Source organism: Petaurus breviceps, unplaced genomic scaffold (assembly GCF_028583685.1).
Source record: "Petaurus breviceps papuanus isolate PSGF00001 unplaced genomic scaffold, PetGlider_PUasm1.0 90591, whole genome shotgun sequence".
Classification (NCBI taxonomy): domain Eukaryota; kingdom Metazoa; phylum Chordata; class Mammalia; order Diprotodontia; family Petauridae; genus Petaurus; species Petaurus breviceps.
In genome coordinates, this window is record NW_027187280.1 from 6,134,371 (window position 1) to 6,157,228 (window position 22,858).

The following is a 22,858-nucleotide window of genomic DNA, read 5'->3' on the forward strand; positions in this document are numbered from 1 at the left end:
CTCTTTGCATCTAAAAGAGCCATTCTTAGGCAAGAACCCTGGGCCCTGTCTGCCTCCCAAAACATAAATCTTATCATAGTAGGAAGAGTAGGAGGAATTCTTAAGTAAGTCTGCTACCCCATAACAAGAGGAGAGTGAATTTCTTTGGATTTTTTTTGAAGTGTGTGCTCCCCAGTCCTCAGCGCTGTCCACAGATATGCACTGTTGCTGCGACCAGTCTTACAGAGGTTCAGAAAGATAAAATGCCTATGGGGTCCAAAGTGGCAGTCTGATCTTGCCAAGAGAAACCACAGTAGTGACTCCAGCTGTAAGAGAGCAGCTAAGCTCTGGAGATGCCATTGGCGTCCTTCCATCCATCTCTTAAGCAACTTCCCATTCATCCTGATTCATCATCCATTTTCCAATGACAATGCCTTAGATAGTTGAACTATAGAAAAGCCTTTCACAGAAATATCCTTTCTAGCTCCAGGATTTCACCTATTGATACAGCTTTAAAGGCCATCGTTCTCAAGGTCAGTCAGCATGACTTTCCTACTCCCACTGCCTATAGAGCTCAGGTCTTCCCTCTTGATCCCTGTAATGTATTCCACACTTGCCTCACTGGCTAAAACCAACTTAAATATGGACAAAGCTGTTTATACTGGTCTAAAAGTCTTGCTTCATGTCACTAAGGACATAAAGGTTATTTTCTTCCCCATGTCAGAGAGAAGAACCTGACTATAAAACAATGGGTGAGTTTAATAAGGAGGCAACAAATGCAGTGCAGTGGAAAGAACACTGGAACTGGAGCCAGAAGACCCTTACAAACTGTGTGACCTCAGGCAAGTCACTGCCCATTGCTGAGACTTAGCTTCACCCTCAGCAAGACGTGATTATACTTGCCATATCATGGCACTGTTGTGAGGAGAGGGCTTTGTAAATCTCAAAGTAAATGGGAAGTACTTTTATTTATTTTAAAGTCTTTAATATAGTTCTTGAAAATCCCTAAGAACAGAAAGTTTAAAGTGCACTTGCTTGGTGGAAGGAGGCTAGATGAGAAGAATTCTGGAGGTGCTGTGACTGTGGGGGGCTGGGTATAGAGAAGAAGTTGGTTTATGCATCCAGAGAGGATCTAGTGGACTCAGTTGTGGCTGCAGAGGTGGCATTGCAAGGGATAAGCAGGTGTGTCTCTGTATACTATATTTATTTTAAGGTGAGTTGATAAAGTGAGGGATGGAGATTCATAAAAACTAATATACAAAAAGACTTGAGGGAACAGGGCTGAACTGCGTCCTGTGCCTTAACTCATTACTTGATGTGCTATCCTAATTTTAGTATTGAGCTCTTTGTCACAGTAAGTTAAAAGCAGGGAGTAGATGATCTTCTCTCAGAGATGCTGTAAAGGGAGAGGGTTTGGACAGCTGACCTCTGAAATAACAATTCTAAGAGTCTATGGTGCTAAACCTTCCATATCTTTATCAGGATAGTAGTGTTCACTAAATTATGGCCCATGGAACAAACATTCATTCCTGGTTCTCATTTAAAAATCTAGAAGAATTTACTGCATCATGAAAACTCTAAATGACTGTGTCAAGTACCAATGAAGAGCAATCTACTAGGCTATCCAGGATAGGTAGCAAAAGTTTGTAAGCTCCTCCAGGGACATTTCCTTTTTCCATGGGCTCTGTTCTAAGCTCTGGAGCCCCCTGTCTTATTAATTCCCTAGTGCTGCATGTCCTCTGACCCATGAGGAACTGAGTTTGATAACAAGGACTGAGTGAGGAGAAAAAAAATCCAGAAATAATAAGCTAGAAGGTAGCAATAACTTCTACTGGAAAATTACTCAAAAACAGATGCAGTCTATGTGAGCATAATAAAACTGCAAATCATAGAAATTATAGTGAAAATATATCTTTGCTAATAAGTATGTTACACATCTGTATGTGACTCTTGGGGAAACTTCTGTCACAAATCTAAGCTATAAAGAAAATTGCATGCTTTTTCTATTTACTTTCCCTTCTAAAAGCAGACATTTTTGGAGGGCTGCTAATCGTTGGATGGTTAGCTGCTTCTAACCCCACATTATTCAAAGGCAGCAGAGCACAATGAAAAGCACCTGGGCCATGGGTTCAAATCCCAGCCCTGCCATTTACTGCCTCCTTGGAACCTTGGACAAGTCATTTAACAGCTCTAGGTCTTTGAAGACATTGGTCAAATGACTTCCAAAATCACTTCAAACTTTCATGACTGAAGAGAAGTGGTTTTATTGCATTTCTTCTATTTCAAGAAATTCGGCTCTCTATCAGAAAAATGAACCCTTAGAAACAGGAGCTACATTTTAAGTCATTTGTGTAATCCTTTTCACCTTTCTGGTACCCAAAAAGGGAGGAAGGGAGAAGGTGGCTGTGATGCCCCTTTGGAAGCCTGTAATATTTTCACTGTGCTTGTATCTAGGTAGGACACATCATGGAGGTAAAATGTAAAGAACACTAAACTGGGAAACAGGAGAACTGGATTTTAAAACCTGGCTCCTCTACTAAACCACTGTACGATTTAGGGCAGTTCTGGGAAACTTGTGGCCACCAGGTCACCTGTGGCCTTCTAGGTCCTTGAGTCCTTTTGACTGGGTCCAAAGTTTTACAGAACCGGTCCTTTTATTATTTATTCGGTCAAAGGACCACACTTGAGGAACTAGAGGGCCACATATGACCTCAAGGCTACAGGTTCCTACGCTTGATCTAGGGCAAGTCATTTAGTTTCTCTGGGACTTAATTTCTTCATCCATAAAAACAGGCATGCATAGCACATTTCATTAGGGTGTACACACACAGAAATTTTGTAAAGGGTAACACTGAATATTCAAATATAAAAGTCATTTTTATTCATTAAGTAAAAACTAAGCTAAAACAAACTAAACTTTAAAAAACTGATAATTAAACTGTATTAAAATGAACTTTATTAAAAAATGAGACACAAAATACCAATTAAAAGTAGATATCAGAGTGTGCCGTGGGGGAGGGGAGTGCGATGATCACTATAATTTTCTTTTGGCACTAAAATTCAGATTTGGCTACGCTTTTGCTATGATGTTATATCCTGACAATACAGAAATATAAACCAAAACATATCTGACCCTCTACCTTCTCATTCTTTGCATCAGTGTCCAGTTCAGCTATTTTAGCCCATTTCTGCCAAAAGTTGGGGTCATCTAAGGAAATGTCAGTCCTATTCCCTGAAGCCACAAAGCTAGCCTGTGAAGAAGATAACAATAAATCAACAAACTGCAGTCAAAGAGTATGAACTAGTAACACACAAGTTATTTCACATATATTCAATACAAAAACTTTCAATAGAATATCACAGATAAAGGTATATGATGCTCATCTATTAAAAGTCAAAGTGAAAAGTTTCAATTTGATCCACAGACACGCTGAATAACAACTCAAATTTGGATGTTAAAACTCAACCCATTTCTCTCAAAAAGGAAAAAAGAACATTTTTGCTGCTATTGTTCAGTCACGTCCGACTCTTCATGACCCATCTGGGGTTTTCTTGGCAAAGATACTGGAATGGTTTGCCATTTCCTTCTCCAGCTCATTTTAAATAGACAAGGAACTGGGGCAAAAAGGGTTAAGTGACTTGCCCAGGGTCGTAAGTGTCCAAGGTCAGATTTGAACTCAGTAAGTTAAGTCTTCCTGACTTCAGGCCCAGCACTTTATCCACTGAGCCACCTAGCTACCCCCTATAGCTAGAGGCAGCAACCTTGTAAGGGTTAACTCTATAGAGATGCACTACTTAGCCTTTATTTTCACTGAAAAGTATTACTATCATTCTCTTTATAAATTAAAACATAAGATATGCTGATGGAAAACAATAAATCTAATACTCTAACAGGAAAGGGCTCTAAAAAAAATGAGGACGTAGGCAGCCACGCAAAGCTGAGAAGTCATCTTGCCAAAGTATGAAGAACACTAAGTTACACGTCAGAAAACCTGGATTCAAGTCCGATCTCTACCACTCACCAGTCTTTGAGCAAGTCAGTTATCATCACTAAGTCCAGTTCCTTGTCTGTGAAATGGGGAACATAACACCTACCTCACAGGGAATGTTGTGATATTGAATAAGAAATATATGTAAAGAGCTTTATAAATATACATTATCATCATGTCATTACTGTTATCATCTCAGGCAAAGTCTATTCCCACGGAATTAAAAATACATAAACATACACAATACAAACCTTTGTTATTTTTTAAAACTCAACTGTCCACAAGAACTTCCATTCTTAGATATTAATCAAGGAATACTTATTCATATATTTCATGATTCAAACATCCACCTGCTAGAATATATCTATGGCCAATTACGCAAAGATACTTGATATTGAACATTAAACTTCAGTTTGAAATGTTCTTCTGGCTTGTCTATGATACTACATTTTGCCACCACATGAGGAACTAAATTTTGAATGAGCAGTAGCTGAAACGAGTGTGTATAACCACACACTTTCATATAGATTCCAATACATTTTTTTGTGTATTTACACTTAAGAGAACCAGAATCTTGGTTGGTAAAAGCCACGTACCTTGGCAAACGTAGATCCCTTTCCTTCAGACTGGATGGTGATGGTGTGAGTTCTTCTTTGTAGGATCTGATCTATATCTTCTTCACAGAATTTGGAACCTTCATCTTCTTCATCCATTAAAGCTCCATAAGCTCCTTTCCGAAGCAAGTCCTCCACCTCCATCTTTGTGAGCTGCTGTACCTGAATTAAAAAAAAAAAAGGCACCGTTTTTAAGGAATTAAGTTTTTACACTGAGCTGACGATTGTTTCTACTATGGAACTGTGATATACACAAGTTCTGAGCATGACACAATGCCCTGGGATTTAGTGACTGAGATTGTTGCCAACCATCACAAAATTACTAAAAGAAAATTCATAAACACATTTCTGAAAAGGACAGAATTGCATTTTCATTTCTTCAGTTTGCAATATCCTTAAAAAAATGTCCTGATGGTAAAGATTTACATGAATTGAAGCAAAGTGAATTGAGCAGAAACAGGAGAATACTGTATATGGTAATGGCAATATTGTATAATGATCAACTATGAATGATTTAGCTATTCTTGGCATAACAATCCAAGACAATTCTGGAAGATTCAACGTGGAAAATGTTATCCACCTCTAGAGAAAGAACTGATGGAGTCTGAATGTAGACCAAAATATTCTTTTTTTACTTTATATATCATGTGTTGTTTCCCTGAGTTGTCTTTCATAACATGAATAATATGGAAATATGCTTTGTATGACTACACATGTATAACCTATGTCAAAGTGCTTGCCTTCTCAATGACAGGGGAGGGTAGGGAGAGGAAGACTTTAAAAATCAAAATTTTACAAAAAGAATGTTAAATATCTTTACACATAATTGGAAAAAAAAATTTTTTTAATGTCTAGATGTTCCATATGAGCCAGCAAAGGGTACACTGGGATCATAGACTCAGAGATGGGAAGGGACCCGAAAAATCACAGAGTCAAACCTTCTCACTTACAGAAGAGGAAACTGTGGACTAGAAAAGCTAAGTTTCAGAAGTCATGTCAAGTTTGTGTATTAAAAAGGCTCTCCTTTCTTAACTTATTCCTACAACTGTAGCACCTTTGCTTATGCCCCTTTTGTGCCCTTACCATAATTCTACTTTATAACATATTCTTTGTGCATATATATTATCTACCTTCCTGGACTTTTAGGTCTTCAGGATAACAGTGTGTTTGCTTTTTTAAAAAAATCTTCTGTCTTCTTGAGCAACTGTGAGTTAGTAAGTGTCTGATTAATGAATGCTGAATAGTGCTGAGGTATGATTACTTCAACTAGTTGTTGCAAATAAGAAATACAGAAAGAAAACCCTATTTCCTGGTAGGAAAGTGGCTTTCTTCGTGCCAATTATCACAGACTTAAACTACTAAATTTCTTGTCCTGTGCTGAGGATATGATAGACTCATTAGAGTAATAAGACACAACAACATTTGAAAATTTTAGTCATTTTACAATTGATAAAAAGGTCAAAGGATGTGAATAGGTAGTTTCCAGAGAAAGAAATTAAAGGATGAGAAAGAGAAATGTAGTGAGAGAAGAAGAGAGAGCTAGAAGTAAATTATCTTGCATAAAAGAGGTGTGAAAGAACTTTTACAGCCAAGGGGAACATGGGGAATTGGGTATATCTATAAGCATATGAAAAAATGCTCTAAATCACTACTGATTAGAGAAATGCAAATCAAAACAACTCTGAGGTAACACATCTCACCTATCAGATTGGATAACATGACAAAACAGGAAAATGATAAATGCTGGAGAGGATGTGAAAAAAGTAGAACACTAATGCATTGTTGGTAGAGATGTGAACTGATTCAACCAATTCTGGGGAGTGATTTAGAACTATGCCCAAAGGGCTATAAAAATGTGTATGCCATTTGACCCAGCAATACCACTTCTACGGCTGTATCTGAAAGAGATCATACAAATGGAAGAAGGGCCCATATGTACAAAAATATTTATAGCAGCTCTTTTGGTGGTGGAAAAGAATTGGAAATCAAGGGGATGCTCATCAATCAGGGAATGGCTGAACAAGTTGTGGTATGTGAATGTTATGGAATACTATTGTGTTATAAGAAATGAGGAGCAGATAGACTTTGTAACAACCTGGAGAGACTTATATAAACTGATGCTGAGTGAAAAGAGCAGAACCAGGAGAACTTAGTATACAATTACAGACACTGTATCTGTGACGACTAACCGATAGACTAGGCTCCTCTCAGCAATGCATGGTTGTAAGACAACTCCAAAAGACTCATGATGGAAAGGGATATCTCCACATCCAGAGAAAAGAACTATGGAGTCAATGCATATTGAGGCAAACTACTTGCTCTTTCTCTTTTGTGTTTCATTTTGTTCCTTCTGTCTCGTTGTTTACTCCACTGGTTATAACTCTTTTTTACAACTTGATTAATGTTTAATGCGAAGGTATTTGTAGAACCTATATTATTTCCATGTTAATCATGTTGTGAAAGAAAACAACTGCCCCCCCCCCCACCAAAAAAAGTAAAAAAAAAGTGTGCTTTGATCTGCATTTAGACTCCATCAGTTCTTTTCTGGAGAAGGATAGCATTTTGCATTGTAAGCCCTTTGGAATTGTCCTGGATCACTGCACCACTGAGAATAACTAAATCATTCAGTTATAATTATTGTACAAGATTGCTGTTACCACATACAATGTTTTCCTGCTCATTTCACTTTGCATCAGTTCATGTAAGTCTTTTCAGGTTTTTCTGAGAGCATCCTCATGTCATTTATTATAATACAATAATATACCATCAGAAATCATATACCACAACTTGTTTAGCCATGTCCCAATTGAGCATCCCCTTAATCTCCAATTCTTTGCCACCACTAAAAATGCTGCTAAAAATATATGTGTATATATATACGTCCTTTACCTTTTTTAATCTCTTTGGGATATAGACCTAGTAGTGGTACTGCTGGGTCAAAAGGTATGGTTTTATAGCCCTTTGGGCATAGTTCCATACTGCTCTCCAGAATGGCTGGATCAGTTTACAACTCCACTGAAAATGCAGTCATGTCTCAATTTTCCCATATCCCCTCCAAAATTTGTCATTTTTCTTTTCTGACATATTAGCCAATCTGATAAGCATGGGGTAGTACCTCAGAGTTGTTTTATTTTTATATCTCTAATCAATAGTGACAGCATTTTAAAAATATGACTATAGATAGCTTTGATTACTTTGTCTGAAAATTGTTCATATCTTTTAACATTTATCAATTGGAGAATTGTTCTTATTTTTATAAATTTGATTCATTTTTCAGTATATTTGAGAAATGTGAGCTTTATCAGAGAAACTTGCTGTAAATTTTTTTTTCTCGCATTTATAATTATGTTATTTTCCTCTGACCTATTTTCTCTCATTCTCTCTCTTCTTTTACCCTGTCCATCTTCAAAAGTGTTTCACTTCTGACTACCACCTCCTCCAATCTGCTCACCTTCCTCTTCTTAAACTCCAACTCCCCATGTTCCCCTCCACTGTAAAAGTTCTTTCACACTTCTTCCATGTGAGATAATTGACTCCATTCTGGCTCTCTTTCCTCTTCTCCCAATACATTTCTCTTTCTCATCCTTTAATTTTATTTTTTTAGATATCATATCATATTCAACTCACACCTGTGCCCTCTGTCTATATATACTCCTTCTAACTGCCCTAATAATAAGAAAGTGCTTAGGAGTTACAAGTGTCATCTTCCCACGTAGGGATATAAATAGTCTAATCTTGTTGAATCCCTTATGATTTCTCTTTCTCATTTCTCTTTTTATGTTTCTCTTGAGTCTTGTATTTGAAAGTCAAATTTTCTATTCAGGTTTTCTCATCAAGAATGTTTGGAATTCTCTATTTCATTTAATATCTATCTTTTCCTTCCCCTGAAGGATTATACTCAGTTTTCCTGGATAGGTGATTCTTGATTGTAATCCTAGCTCCTTTACCCTCCAGACTATCATATTTCAAGCCCTCTGATCTTTTAATGTAGAACTTGCTAAATCCTGTGTTATCCCGACTGTGGCTCTGATATTTAAACTGTTTTTTTTTTTCCTAGCTGCTTACAATATTTTCTCCTTGACCTGGGAGCTCTGAAACTTGGCTATAATATTCTTGGGATTTTTCCTTTTGGGATGTATCTTAGGAGGTGATCTTTGGATTCTTTCCATTTCTATTTTACCTTCTGTTTATAGAATATTAGGTCAGTTTTCCTTGATAATTTCTTGAAAGATGATGTCTAATGTAGTCCAATAATTTTTAAATTATCTCTCCTCAACCTATTTTCCAGGTCAGTTGGTTTTCCAATGAGATATTTCACAATTTCTTCTTTTTTTTATTCTTTTGATTTTGTTTTTTTCTTGATGTTTCAAGGAGTCATTAGTTTTCACTTGTCCAATTCTAATTTTTAAGGAGTTCTCTTCTTCAGTGAATTTTTGTACCTCTTTTTCCATTTGGTCAATTCTATTTTTTAAGGAATTCTTCTTCTTGGTGAATTTTTATATATCTTTTTCATTTGGCCAATTCTGCTTTTCATGGCATTCTTCTTCTCATCAGATTTTTGAACCTCTTTTACATTTGACCTATTCTGTTTTTTTTAAGGTGTTTTCTTTAGCTATTTTTATGCCTCCTTTACCAAATTTTTCTTTTCTTTTTTCATGATTTTCTTGCATTACTTTCATTTCTTGATTTTCAAATCGTTTTTGACCTCTTTCAGGAATTCCTTCTTAGCATAACATTAATTAACATTTTTCTTTGAGGCTTTGGACGTGACAGTTTTGACTTTGTTGTCTTTTGAGTTTCTTCCTTGTCACCATAGTAACATTCTATGGTCAGGGTCGTTTTTTGTTGTTTTCTCATTTTTCTAGCCTATTTCTTGACAAATATGTTGAAATAGGTCTGTGCTCCCAGGGTGGAGGGGGCACTGTTCCAAGTTTCAGGCCTTCCTTATTACTGTTCTCAGAGCTAGCTCTGAGGGGGAAAAGGGGGAGGGGCAGAGAAGCATGCAAGTTTTTAGTTCTTACAAGGTGGTATGATCTAAGGAGGATGTGGTCACTGCTCTTCTGGTCTGTGAGTGACCACAAGCACTCTTTTCCACTTTGGAACTGTGACTAGTGTTCCTACTCTCTTGCAGTCACACGTTCTGTGGTGCTAGTGCTCTTCTTTACCTTGAGATTATGCCCCAAGACCTGTTGCTTTTTTTCCTGGGGCTTGGCCTGTGCTGGTGAAGTCTGTACTTACCTGGACTCCACTCTCAACTTCAGTGTGACACACCTTTCCTGCCAATCTTCTAAGCTGTCTTGGGGTAGAAAATTGCTTCACCCCATCCTTTTTCTAGTTCTGCTGCTCCAGAATTCATTTTGAGGCATGATTTAAAGTTGTTTTGAGAGGAATTTGGGAGAACCCAGATGAGTCCCTGCCTTTTCTCTGCCATCTTGGCTCAAGCCATTCAATTTTACAACTCTCTCCCCTTCCCCAACCAAGGTAAAGAGGCTTATCACTTAGATGTGGCTCCTTGAAAAAATGAAGACATGAGAAACAGAAGTACATGACTAAAAACTAGGGAAATATAGGTTCATATTTTCCAAGAAAAAGGTGGTCTTATAGCTTAATAAATTATAGTAACATCCACAGCATTTTGTTAATTCCCAACAATTTCTTCTTGAATTTCCTTTTGCTTTTTTCCCCTAACTTCTAGTAAATCATTACCATTTTCCTTAGACAAACTGCTATGGTAGTAATAAAGTGCTTTTTAATTGCTTATCATGAAATTTAATCATACACTTTTATTTTTTTAAAGCAATTAGGGTTAAGTAACTTGCTCAAGGTTACATGGCCAGTTATTTCTGGGTGTGGTGCTAAGTATCTGAGCCCAGATTGAATCCCAGGACATCCCGACTGTGGGGCTGGTACTCTTACTCACTGAGCCACCTGGCTGCCCCCAAGCAATTGGGGTTAAGTAACTTGCTCAAGGATACATGGCCAGGTGTTTCTGGGTGGGTGCTAAGTGTCTGAGCCCGGATTCAATCCCAGGTCATCCTGACTTTGGGGCTGGTGCTCTTACTCACTGTGCTACCTGGCCACCCTTTAAACATACACTTTTGAACCTGATTTTCCTTATCTGCAAAATGCAGTCATGAGTCTTAATTATCCCCTAAGATAAGAATTCTTAACTTGGGGTCCATAGACTTAAAAATATATATATTTTGGGAGATGCTATAGGTGGTGCAGTAAACAGACCACTGGCCCTGGAGTCAGGAGGATCTAAGTTCAAATCTGGCCTCAGACATGACACAGTTACTAGCTGTGAGACCTTGGGCAAGCCACTTAATCCCAATTGCCTTGCCTTCCCCCTTCCAAAATTTTTTTTATAATTATTTCAGTATAACTATTTTCTTCTATAATCCAATGTATTTTATGCATTAAAAAAAAAAAGAATTCTGAGAAGAGGTCTTCTTTAAAACATTTAAACATAACTATTTTCTTCTATAATTCTGTGTTATTTATGTACTTAAAAATACAAATGTAAGAAGTTTTCTTATTAAAACATTTGAATATAACTATTTTCTTCTACAATCCTATTTTATTCATTTAATAATATAATTCTGAGAAGAGGTCGTCTTCTTTTAAACACTTGAAATCCTTCTGGCTTCATAAAATTGCCAAAGGATTATCCTCTCTCTCACACACACAGATATATATCATATACTTTGGCTGAAGCATTGTGCTAAGTACTTTACAAATATTATTTCATTTCACCCTCACAACAACCCTGGGAAGTAGCTGCTATTATTATCTTCAATTTTACAGTTTATCACACTGAGGTAGACAGGTTAAATGACCTGTCAAAGGTCACACAGCTAGTAAGTGTCTAAGGCCTGATTTGAACTTAGGTCTTCCTAACTCCAGGACCCAGTTCTCTATCCACTGTGTCACCGAGCTACCTCACAAAAAAGGTTAAGAAGCACTGATCTAAATGAAGCTTAAGAATTAAGCAGGCAATGACTACAACCTATTTTGAAATATAGGAGTTGCCTACATAGAACTAACAATGCTTTGAATGACACAAACGAATACTTGCCAGGAACCAAGGAGTCAGGTTTACTGGAATCCTGAGGACAGGCAAGAAGAGCCTACATCACTCTGTAATACTTGCTCATTGTAGCTGTGGGGGAGACATTCAGAAAGCGTAGGTGGTTATACTCACCCCATTTGTGCTTCCCTTTCGATTAATGTCCTGCAGGATAGCTTTGTCCAGCCCCAGCTTCAGACTGGCTTTGTCAAACATTTCTCGTTCATAGGAATTTCGAGTAATGAGACGATAGACCTTCACAGCCTTACTTTGACCTATTCTGTGACAGCGAGCTTGAGCCTAGTGGAATTAAGAAGGCCAAAGAACACATTAATTCACTTATCTGATTAACTTCTAAGTTTTGTAGCTCTTACCTCCACACTTCTTATATCTAGCCCATTTTTTTTCTACTTACATGACTACATTTCCTGGTTCTAGCCCTCATCACGTCTCACCTAGACTATAGTTTCCTAACTGATCTTTCTATATTATCACTACTTTTTCTAATCCATCATCCTCCACAACCTGCCAATGTCATTCCTAAAGTCCAGGCATGATTCATGTCGATTACTTGTCCAAGAATCTCAAGCAGTGCATCCTTTCTGCCTCTAGAAAAAAATATAAACTCTGCTTTGACATTTAAAATCCTTCATGGTCTGAGGTAAATCTAATTTTTCCAAATTTATTACATACTACTTCTGTTCATATACTCTAAGATCCAGAAAAATGAGACCTTACTCTTCTTTGATCATTCTAATTTATGCTCCCTACCTCCTGTCTCTGTCTTAGCAGACTATTTTCCATGCCTGAAATACATTAGTTTCTTTCGAAGCTTAGTTGAGGCTTTTCCTAATCTCCCCTAACTATTAGGGCCTCAGCCAATTCCATATTACCTTGATATATTTTGCTTTTATTAAATGAGTACATTTTGTTTTCCCTGATAGATTGCAACCTCCTTGAAGATAGAGATGATCTAATTTTTGGTATTCTATCCCCAGAACCTAACATGTAGTAGGTGCTTAATAAATGCTTACTGATTTAACAGGCAGAAGCAATATTTTCCACTACAACGAATTATTTAATATGGAAGAATATGCCTGATTTAAAAAAAAATCAAAGTAGGCAGCTAAATTAAAACTGAACTCTCAAAGTAGTCACTCTCGAAAGCCATATGCTTATTCTAACAGTGTTGCTATTGCTCAAAATATTTTTGGGAATTCCTTTGTTAGCAATGCTTTCAGGGATTGAGGCATATTCTCTGGAATTTGTTAAGTGGTAACAAATTTTCATCATTTGAAAGTAATTTGATTTTTTTTTTTTGCCTTTTTTTAAAAAGTTAATTTATTTTTAGTTTTCAGCATTCACTTCCATAAGTTTTAAATTTTCTCCCCCTTCCTCCTCTCCCCCCACCCCAAGATGGCATGCAATCTGATACAGACTCTACATGTACATTCCTATTAAACATATTTTCAGTCATGTTACATAGAAGAATTATAATGAATGAGAGAAACCATGAGAAAGAAAACAAAACAAAGTAGTGTGTGTCACTATACATTCATACTCCATAGTTCTTTCTCTGGATGTGGATGACATTTTCCATCATAAGGTCTTTGGAATTGTTTTAGGACCTTGCATTGCTGAGAAGGGCTAAGTCTATCAAAGTCAGTCATCACACACTGTGGCTGTTACTATGTATAAGTTCTCCTGGTTCTGCTCACTTCACTCAGCATCAGTTCATGTAACTTCTTTCCAGGTTTTTCTGAAATTCGTCTGTTCTTCATTCCTTATAGCACAACAGTATTCTATTACATTCATATACCACAGCTTGTTCAGTCATTCCCCAATTGATGGGCATCCACTCAATCTCCAGTTCTTGGCCACCACAAAGAGCTGCTATAAATATTTTTTGTACATGTGGATCCTTTTCCCATTTTTATGATCTCTTTGGGATACAGCCCTAGAAGTGGTATTGCTGGGTCAAAGTATATGTATATTTTTGTAGTCCTTTCGGCATGGTTGCAAATTGCTCTACAGAATAGCTGGATCAGCTTACAATTCCAGCAACAATGCATTAGCATTCCAATTCTTCCACATCCTCTCCAGCACTTATCATTTGCCTGTTTTGTCATGTTAGCCAACCTGATAGGTGTGATGTGGTATCTCAGAGATATTTTGATTTGCATCTTGCTAATCAATAGTGATTTAGAGTATTTTTTCATATGACTATAGATAGCTTTAATTTCTTCCTCTGAAAACTGCCTGTTCATATCCTCTGACCATTTATCAACTGGGGAATGACTTGTATTCTTGTAAATTTGACTCAGTTCTCTATATATTTTGGAAGTGAGGCCTTTATCAGAGACACTAGTTGTAAAAATTCTTTCCCAGATTTCTGCTTCCATCCTAATCTTGGTCGCATTGGCTTTGTTTGTGCAAAAATATAAGTAATTTGATTTTTGAAAACAGTCTAAAGCCATTAAGAGATATATCTGGTATTAAAAAAAAAAAGGCCAGTGATCAGACTGGATAATGTAACTTTTGGTCAAAACTAAGATGTGATTTTCCTGTGCTATTTACAAATGGGCTTTATGAAAACTTTATAAATATGAACTCCAGAAATATTCTGAATAAAAATTGTTGAAAACAAGGGAGGGTAATATTTATTTGCATGCCTCAACTTTGATATATTTGCTGTTTCAGGAACAGACCAAATAAATATCTCTAAAAAGTTATAGAAGGATTCTACAGAGTCTTTGTTTTCTAAATCAGAAAATGAGGTAAGAATGCAATATTCAAGATCAGGAAAGCAAAAGAAATTAGTCCAAGGATAATTTTCTTGGGTCATAGTTTTCTCATTAACAAGAGAACTGAACTAGATAATCTCTTTAGTACTGGGGACTAAAAATAGCCCTTTTTAGTTCTGAAAGTTCATAAGGTATGTCATAAGATTCAGCACATGAACCCCAAATCAAAATGGAAATATACCTAAATCAGGACTGAGGGACTGGAACAGTTTTAAGATGCTGGTATGGAACTAATAACTTGCCTGAACTATTCACAGGATCATAATTTTTTCTTTCATTGTATAGTACAGGGATCATTCACCAAATCTTTACTGAAGAAGACTAAAGGAAAAGAGACAGTGATATTAAAAAAAAGTACTGGTGAGAAAAACAGGAAGAAGTCAGGGACTTACATCAAAATTTCTACTGTTTGTTCCAGTCTTTGAGTATGTCCACATTGGAGGTGATAATTGCTTATGTGGTGTGATTTTTATGGGAATTTTCCCAAATTCATGTTTCCCACTAAACTACCCCTAATGTGTGAAATTTTATTTTTAAAAATCATTACTTTGGTCAATGATTTGCCTCTTAAAGATAACATTAAAAATACATTTAACCCAGCATCCAAATTTGCATTTGTTTAAGAACCTTTCCAAGGTGTCAGATAACTGAGAATAGGTTTTGATAGAAGCAAACCGACCCACAGGTTCCTATCAGGCCTTAGTGGAGATTTCTGAGAAGTATAGGGGAAGCCCAAGGGAAACAAGACATTTGAATAAGGAAAAGAGAGATCATAAAAGAAAAGGGAGCCAATGGGAGGAAGAATGCCACTAAAAAGAAGCTTCTCCCTTTTCCAGAACTACACAAGTGTTTTGAACTTGGGGAGTTCCCCACTACCGTCTCTGAAACCCCTATACAACTGCAAGGCTTTGCTTCAGGCAAGAAGTTGTCATTCTGGGTACAGCAACATCCACAGTAGGAATCAGAACGAAACAGGTAGATATGGCCCACATGGAACAGAAAGGGAGGAGAGAGCCTCTGATCCAAGGGTCGGCAGCATTGTGCATCCCCTTGTTAGGGAAAGGGAGGTTTAAAAGCAGCCACTTTTCAGAAGGGGATATGACTATAAACTTGAGTAAGAGGACACTGCTGGCTGAATCAGCCACTTCCTCCTTTGAGGCAGGAAATCAGAATTTAAATTCTTACACACACACACACACACACACACACACACACACACACACACACACACTCTCTCTCTCTCTCTCTCTCTCTCTCTCTCTCTCTCTCTCTCTCTCCCTCCCTCCCTTTCTCTCTCTCTCCCTGTAGGTTTTATCTAATTTTATCTCAGCATTAAGATTTGGTTCCAGATTTCATCAGCATCTTAGGTCTATCCTCCTTTCTGTGAAGGTCATACCGCCTCCACAACCTCTTATGCTGTGTGATTCCTGGCCACCTCTATGTAAGTCTTCTATAGAGGATCTACCCAAAAAGCTATAGGATTTTATCTGATTCTTCCAATTTTTGTGAATATCAGGGCAATACTTCATTTATCTATTATCCCCCACTGTAGATACATGAAAATTCACTGATTTTTCTGGTTATATTTAACCATCGTGATGTTTTCTTACTACTTCATATGCACAAATAATAATTGGTAACATCCTACAAACTGTTTATATCCAACTGTGTGTCTTTCCATTGCTTTTAGACTGCAACTGTAGTTCTTATGAACTTAGGATATTCTATTATTTTTACTAATCAGAATCACTGAGAGGCTACTGCTAGTATGAAGGTAGACTTTTATGGCAATGGGCAGCATGGGATCACTCCAAGTGCTGCAAAATTTCTCAAATAAGATCGGGCCTTAAGTCCTCCATCCAAATCCATTTTGGGCCCAGATAACACACAGCACTATTAGCAAAATAAGGAGACCAAGAAAACATCAGTAAATACCAAACCATATGTGTACTTTCTCATCTCTATGAGAATGGTCTATACTTGTATTGAAGGTATCTAATGGGAATATGGAAAGGGGACAGGTTGACTATTCTCTATAGCTTATGTAGATGCTTTTCTACAGCAGAAAACTTCTTCAGTCATACCAATGTCAGAGAAGTATAAAGAATATAAAATCCCACTGAGTTTATTGTATATTGATTACAACTCCCACTATGCCCCACACCAAAACAAAAAAAACCACTGACCCATGATTCAGTAGAATAAAAAATATTTTTTAAAGGTGCTTTCCAAACAAGGTCTCTCGTGTGTATGTGGAATTCTCAACAAATGCAACTACAGGGCTACACTGTTTGGTATCAGGGCAGATATAAAATAGGTAGATACATGCTCACCAAAGTTGAATCAGTATTGTAATGAGGCAACATGTCAGGTTTTATACCGCATCATCCAGAAAATCCAATAATATTACTTAGGTCCTTCAGCACTGACTGTAATGGTAATGGAACCATCTATGTATTTGGCACTAGCCAATTCCTAAAACTGGGTTCTAATACCTTTAATGTCTCTGATGCCCTATATAGCTACTTTCTCTCTGACTCCTGGTGGTAGATGCTGCAGTAAGACAGCTCAAGGTGAATTATGACATTAGTATATATTGTGTATGACAAACTCCTAAAGGAAGAAACAAAACAAAACATGGACCGTTGCTTAACAATTTTGATGTAGGTAGCAGTCATTTGGAGAGATAGACCAGAGACAATAAACCAGTTTAATCTATTCTCAAGTAATCAAGAAAACTATTGTAAATGCACTATGATTGTTACATGACCCTCATTTAATTTTCCAGTGAAGCATGCCTTCACCCTTATATATGAGGCTGGTTTATTTCTGGGCCAGTTCTAATGATGTCATCAAGGAAAGAAGGAATTATTAAGTACTTACTATGTGTCAGGCGCTATGCTAAGCACTGAGAATACAAACACAAGCAAAGAGAAGGACAGTCCCTGCCCTTAAGGAGCTTACATTCAAGTGGGGGGAGTCAACACCTAAAAGAGAGCTGAAAAGCTGGGGAGAAAGGTAAGAGGAGATGGAGAATGGTCCCTACACAGCAGGAATAGTATCTCTTTGAGTCTGTTGACCTAATGAATCCCTGACCTCTCAGAGCCAATGCAAGTTCTGCCCTGAAGTGGATAAGAACCCCTGGCTAGCCCTGACACTGTGATTCTCCAAAGCCTTCTGACCAGGAATAACCATGCATGGGAACAAGCAAGGACTAAATGTTACCAGAGACTAGGATAGAAAGGCAGCATGATATACTGGGAATGGCAATCAATGCAGAGCTAGCTGCTTTTAAGTACCTGAAGGCCTGGGAACAACATCTGTAGAAAGCCTCCCTGACCTTATTCTGCTATTGCTATCATAGGAAACTGGAATCAGACCTGTTCTGTTTGGCACCAGAGGACAAAATGAGGTCAAGTGAGTGGAAATAAGCAAATTTAGACTAATTAGAGCTATACAAATATGTCCCGTCAGCAGGTATCTCCAAGCACAGATTCTATGCTGACAACCACCCATCAGGTATGTTCTAGTGGGAACTCTTTTAATGTATAGGCTGGACTATTTGGCTGCAGAGGTCCCTGTTAATTCTAAAATATGTGACTTGGTGAAGATCTAGCTTTGCCATTCAGAAACTGCATAACTTAGGACAAATTACTTAACCCTTCTGAGCTTTAGGTTTCCTCTGTCTGTGGAATTAAAAAAAAAATAGCTGTTGCTTTTTTGATTTTGTTCAGTCATGTCCCCATTATTCTGGGGGTTTTTTGGGCAGAGATGCTGGAGTGGTTTGCCATTTCCTTCCCCAGCTTATTTTACACATAAGGAAACTGAGGTAAATGGAGTCAAGTGACTTGTCCAGGATCACACAACTAAGTAAGCAATCTGAGGCCAGATTTGAATGCGGGTCTTCCTGACTCCAGGCTTAGGACTCTAACATCACAGTGCCACCTAGTTGCCCTAAGTTCTTACTTTCCTTACCTTATATGGTTATCGAGAGGACTAAATGTGCTAGTGCATATAAAAATGCTTTACAAATTGGCATATATAATTCTGAGATCTCCCAAAGTTGCTCTTGATCAGAGTTGCTTTAGAAACTACTTAAGTCTCATCAGAGCCACTGAGTCTCTTGGACTTGCACCCTTAGGGTACTGAAAACAAAGCTGTTTCTAAGGCCACTGAGTCCCTGTAATCTCTTCTCTGTGTCACTGACAACAGTGTGACTGAACAGCTTCATTATCCTATCTCTGGATGATGCTGAATGACTAAGACAATTTCTAGAAGCAGAACAAAAGATTTATTTCAGAACAGGAAATTATCCCTTCTCTTTATGAATAACAGATGACTGGACAGGGGTAGTACCTAAAACCCCAGGGATTCATTATTATCCAATGGGATAATACATGGATATGCTTTTAGTAATGGCTAAAAAAGTCAACTTTTAAGGTCTGACCAACCCCAAAATTCCACGATACTATAATTTTACTTGACAAAGAGACTATCAGGCATAATCTTCCCAAACTTCTTTACTTAAAATACTGACATTCTCCCAATGTTCAAGGCTTAGAATTTCATCCAGTAACTACCTTAATGCATATGCATACTCAACCTTCTTTACTTTCTTTTTGAGCCAAGTAATTGAGAAGACTACTAAAACTTAAAATTTCTAATCCTGACTTTTCTCCCTAACTCTAGTCCTACAATTCCATCTTCTTTTTATACATCTCTACTTGTCTATTCTGCCACAGCTTCAACTAAATGTCTAAAATGAAAATTATTCTGCTGTCCCATTTCTTTCTTTCTTTTTTTTCTTTTTAGAGGGGAAAGGCAGGGCAATTGGGGTTAAGTGACTTGCCCAAGGTCACATGGCTAATAAGTTTTAAGTATCTGAGATCACATTTGAACTCAGGTCTTCCTGACTCCAGGGCCAGTGCTCTATTCACTGTGCCACCTAGCCACTCCTATCCCATTTCTGGTAGTGGTACTATTATTCTTTCACTTATGATTAATTTCTTATTGTTATATTTTAAACCGCTACCAAGTTTTACTGATTTTTATTCCTTCTATCAGATGGTTCATCCTTTCCATTTATCCCTTTATAATACAACCTGATCACCTCATTGGACTGCTCTCCTTTCCTTCAGTTTTTTCCCTTCTCTAGCTAGTCTTTCCTAATGCTAAGAATAATCATCCTGAAATACTACTGTGATCATGTTACTCTCTAGATCAAAAAACTTCTATGCTACCTAATTTCTTAGCAGGCATATTGAGTGGATTGGGATATTCTACAGAGAAATTTCTGGAGCTAAATAAAGCGTTTATTAAGTACGTACTATAAGCCAGGCACTGTACTAAGTGCTGGGAATATAACACAAGAAAAGATCTCTTCTCAAGGAGCTTACATTCTATCTAACATGAAGACAGAACATAAAATGGAGCCGAAAAGCAGGTAGGTGGGCAAATAGGAGAGAATGGGGAAGAGTCACCAATCAGGAGAGAGCAGGCCCCGGAGCTGGGCAAGGATGCTAATAAGGTGGAGCGAGCTAAGTGGGTAATGAAGTGAGCGTTTCTGGGACCTTCCAGAAATGTTGAGCCCTGGCAGAGACTCACTAATCACAAGAGAGCAGGCTGCAGCACAATTATCTCTAGTACTTTCTGTAATACTACATTCTTATGCATCACAAAGCTCTAAGTTGGATGATACTAATAATGCTGCTTTCCCCCCAATTACCTCTAAAGCCCTCTTTGCTATAAGGTTTATTGGATTTCTAATGAAGAGAATGATAACTGTAAAAAACATTCCTGACCTGCTAATGCTTTCACAACTTTCTCTGTAAACTTTATCCAACCTCTCTACTTCACCCTTGATACTGTGATCTTAAGTTTTAAGGAGATGAAACATAGTTCTTCCTGTAAAATGTTGGGAGCCTTCACTAAAAGGATAATCTAAATTTCTTAGTCTAGCATTCAAGGCCCTCAATAATATGTTCATAGACCACCTTACCAGCCTTATCAATAACTCATCTGTATTCTTCAGACACTTTCTTAATACTTTCTTACCTCCATGCTTTTGTTCACTTATACCACTCCTCTTTCCTTGAAATGCTATCCTCCATGGCACATCACCAATACAAATCTACCCATCTTTCGAAAGAAGCAGCTCAAATGCCTCCTCATAGTGTGAAATTTTCTAGATCCTCTACAACTTAGAGAAATCTCTCCCTCCTTTGAATTCTATGGCACTTACTCTTGATACTGTAGTTTCTGTTCTGCTCATTTGATTTTCTAAACTGGCATACTCAATTGTCCTAAAAAAGATCCAACTGGCTGTTTTTTAAATGAAGGAATCTTTGGTAAACTCTTTTTTTGGCTGGCATTTTATTAGTACTTCCATATGTCTATAATATGATGAAATTAATGTTTCAAATGATAGCCCAGATAAAATAAAGAACCAATTATTATAGTATCAAGATAATTTGTGAATATATGGTAAAGATGATAGTACTCTATTACCCAAATATCTGATTAAAAGGAACAATCCTACCATGCCTTATTCTCCAAATCAATTTAATCCTCAAAATACAGTCAGAACCATTAAGTACCATTCCCCAACACAATGGGTAAAAGTGGACAAAAATGAAAAGAAATTATCAATGATCCTATGTAAGACTGTTCCATATCACTAGTAACTAGAGAAATAAAGCAACTCTGAGGTTTTACCTAGTAAGGTGGCAAAGATAAGAAAAGATGAAAATAGAATAATCTGTAGCCAGTAAGAAGATAGACATGCCACTACACTGTTAACAGAACTTTTTACTGATCCTATTCTGAAAAACAATCTGGAATTAGGGAAGAAAAGTCACTAAACTATTGACACAGAGATCCTATTACTTACTGTGGTCATATGCAATAAGGAGGTCAAAGACAGAAAGAAAGACCCCATATATAACAAGATATTCTTTGCAGCACTTTTTGTGGTAGTTAAAAACTGGAAACAAAGTGGGTATCTATATCAATTGGCTGAAAAAATTCCAGCATATGAAAGAAACAAAGAATATAAAACATGGGAAAACTTAAGTAAACTGATCCAGAGTAAAGTAAGATAAGAACAGTGATTGAACCTGTAATTTCATTGTTAATGGGGTTTTTCAAATGTGGAAACTCTATCAATATAACTTGGCATGAAACTTATAATAGGAAAGTTGTCTGAAAACACCAAATCCATTTATTTCTCAAAATAATCAGGACTATTAAAGACCACCCCTCAATGGATAAGTGGTTAAAAATCAAGAGAGTTATCACTCTAAGGTAAAGTGATTTGTTCAATGTCACACAACCAGTCTGTGTCAAGGGTAGGGTTTGAATCCAAGATTTCTGAACTCAGGCCAATTCTTTAACGCATTTATTTAAAGTAAAGTAAGAAGAAAGAAAACAAAATACACAATGACTATGATAACATAAACAATCAAAACAAAAATCCAGTGAAATGAAGCTGAATGTTGAGTAGCTGTAATGACATTTTGGTCCTCCATATCAGGAGGAAATAGGGAACTACAGGTGGGGAATGCTATGGATGTATATTACTGAAGCAGTCACTTTGTTGGTTTTACAAAACTGATTTTGTCTGTTAAAAGAGAAGATTCATACAGTAATTATGGTGGGTTTCTTTATCTGGACTTGATGTAAATGACTGTGATGTAAAAACAAAAGGAATTAATACAATTTGTTTAAAAAAACTGGACCCAGGAGGCAGCAGTGATTGGTTCTACTTATTTACTTGGATGTTGTAAGAACAGAAGGAACTGGATACCAAATTTAAAACCCTGACTGCTTACAAGAAAAACCCAGCTTTGATCCAAATATCAATTAATTCTCAACAGATTTTTTGAGGATAAGCTTTAGCCAACCCATCCCAAAGTTTTACTTCAATGCTTCATTGCAGCATGGAGTTAACCCCAAGTTCTTAGAAAAGCTCTCGCAGAAAACCTCTAACAGATCCTTCTCAGTTGGGTTTGAGTATGTGCCTGATGAAAAACTATCTTTTGTCCAAGGATTCTAGTTCAGCTTTGGAAGTTTCATTATCAGAAAACTGGCCAGCAGGTGATGTATTTTTTTTCATCAAACTTATGAAACAGTCATCTACAATTACTCAGACAATGACGACAATTTTACCTCGCATTTCTATAGTACCTTAACTTGGAAAAAAGTACTTTGTATCAACTTATTTGATCTGGACAGCAACTATGAGGTAATGTTATTATCACTTCCATTTTTATAGATAAAGAAACTGAGGTAAAGAAGTTAAGCAGCCTGCCTAGAACCATACCACTAATAAGTATCTGAATCAGTAAGTATTTGAATTCAAGTCATCCCTACTGCAGCCCTCACCACATCATCTACGGAAGTGTT

At 37.1% G+C, this 22,858-nt stretch overlaps 1 protein-coding gene across 3 annotated transcripts in view; it reads right to left on the reverse strand.

Moving 5' to 3' along the window:
• The window catches only part of CHD6 (chromodomain helicase DNA binding protein 6), a 199,037-nt gene that overhangs the window by 61,102 nt on the left and 115,077 nt on the right, over window positions 1–22,858 (reverse strand). For all 3 annotated transcript variants that reach the window (XM_069063587.1, XM_069063586.1, XM_069063588.1), the window contains exons 18-20: window positions 11,787–11,951; window positions 4,565–4,744; window positions 3,120–3,230 (exon numbers count right to left, since the gene is read on the reverse strand). In XM_069063587.1, coding sequence (XP_068919688.1) covers window positions 3,120–3,230; window positions 4,565–4,744; window positions 11,787–11,951 — 456 coding nt within the window. The remainder of the gene's footprint in view (window positions 1–3,119; window positions 3,231–4,564; window positions 4,745–11,786; window positions 11,952–22,858) is intronic.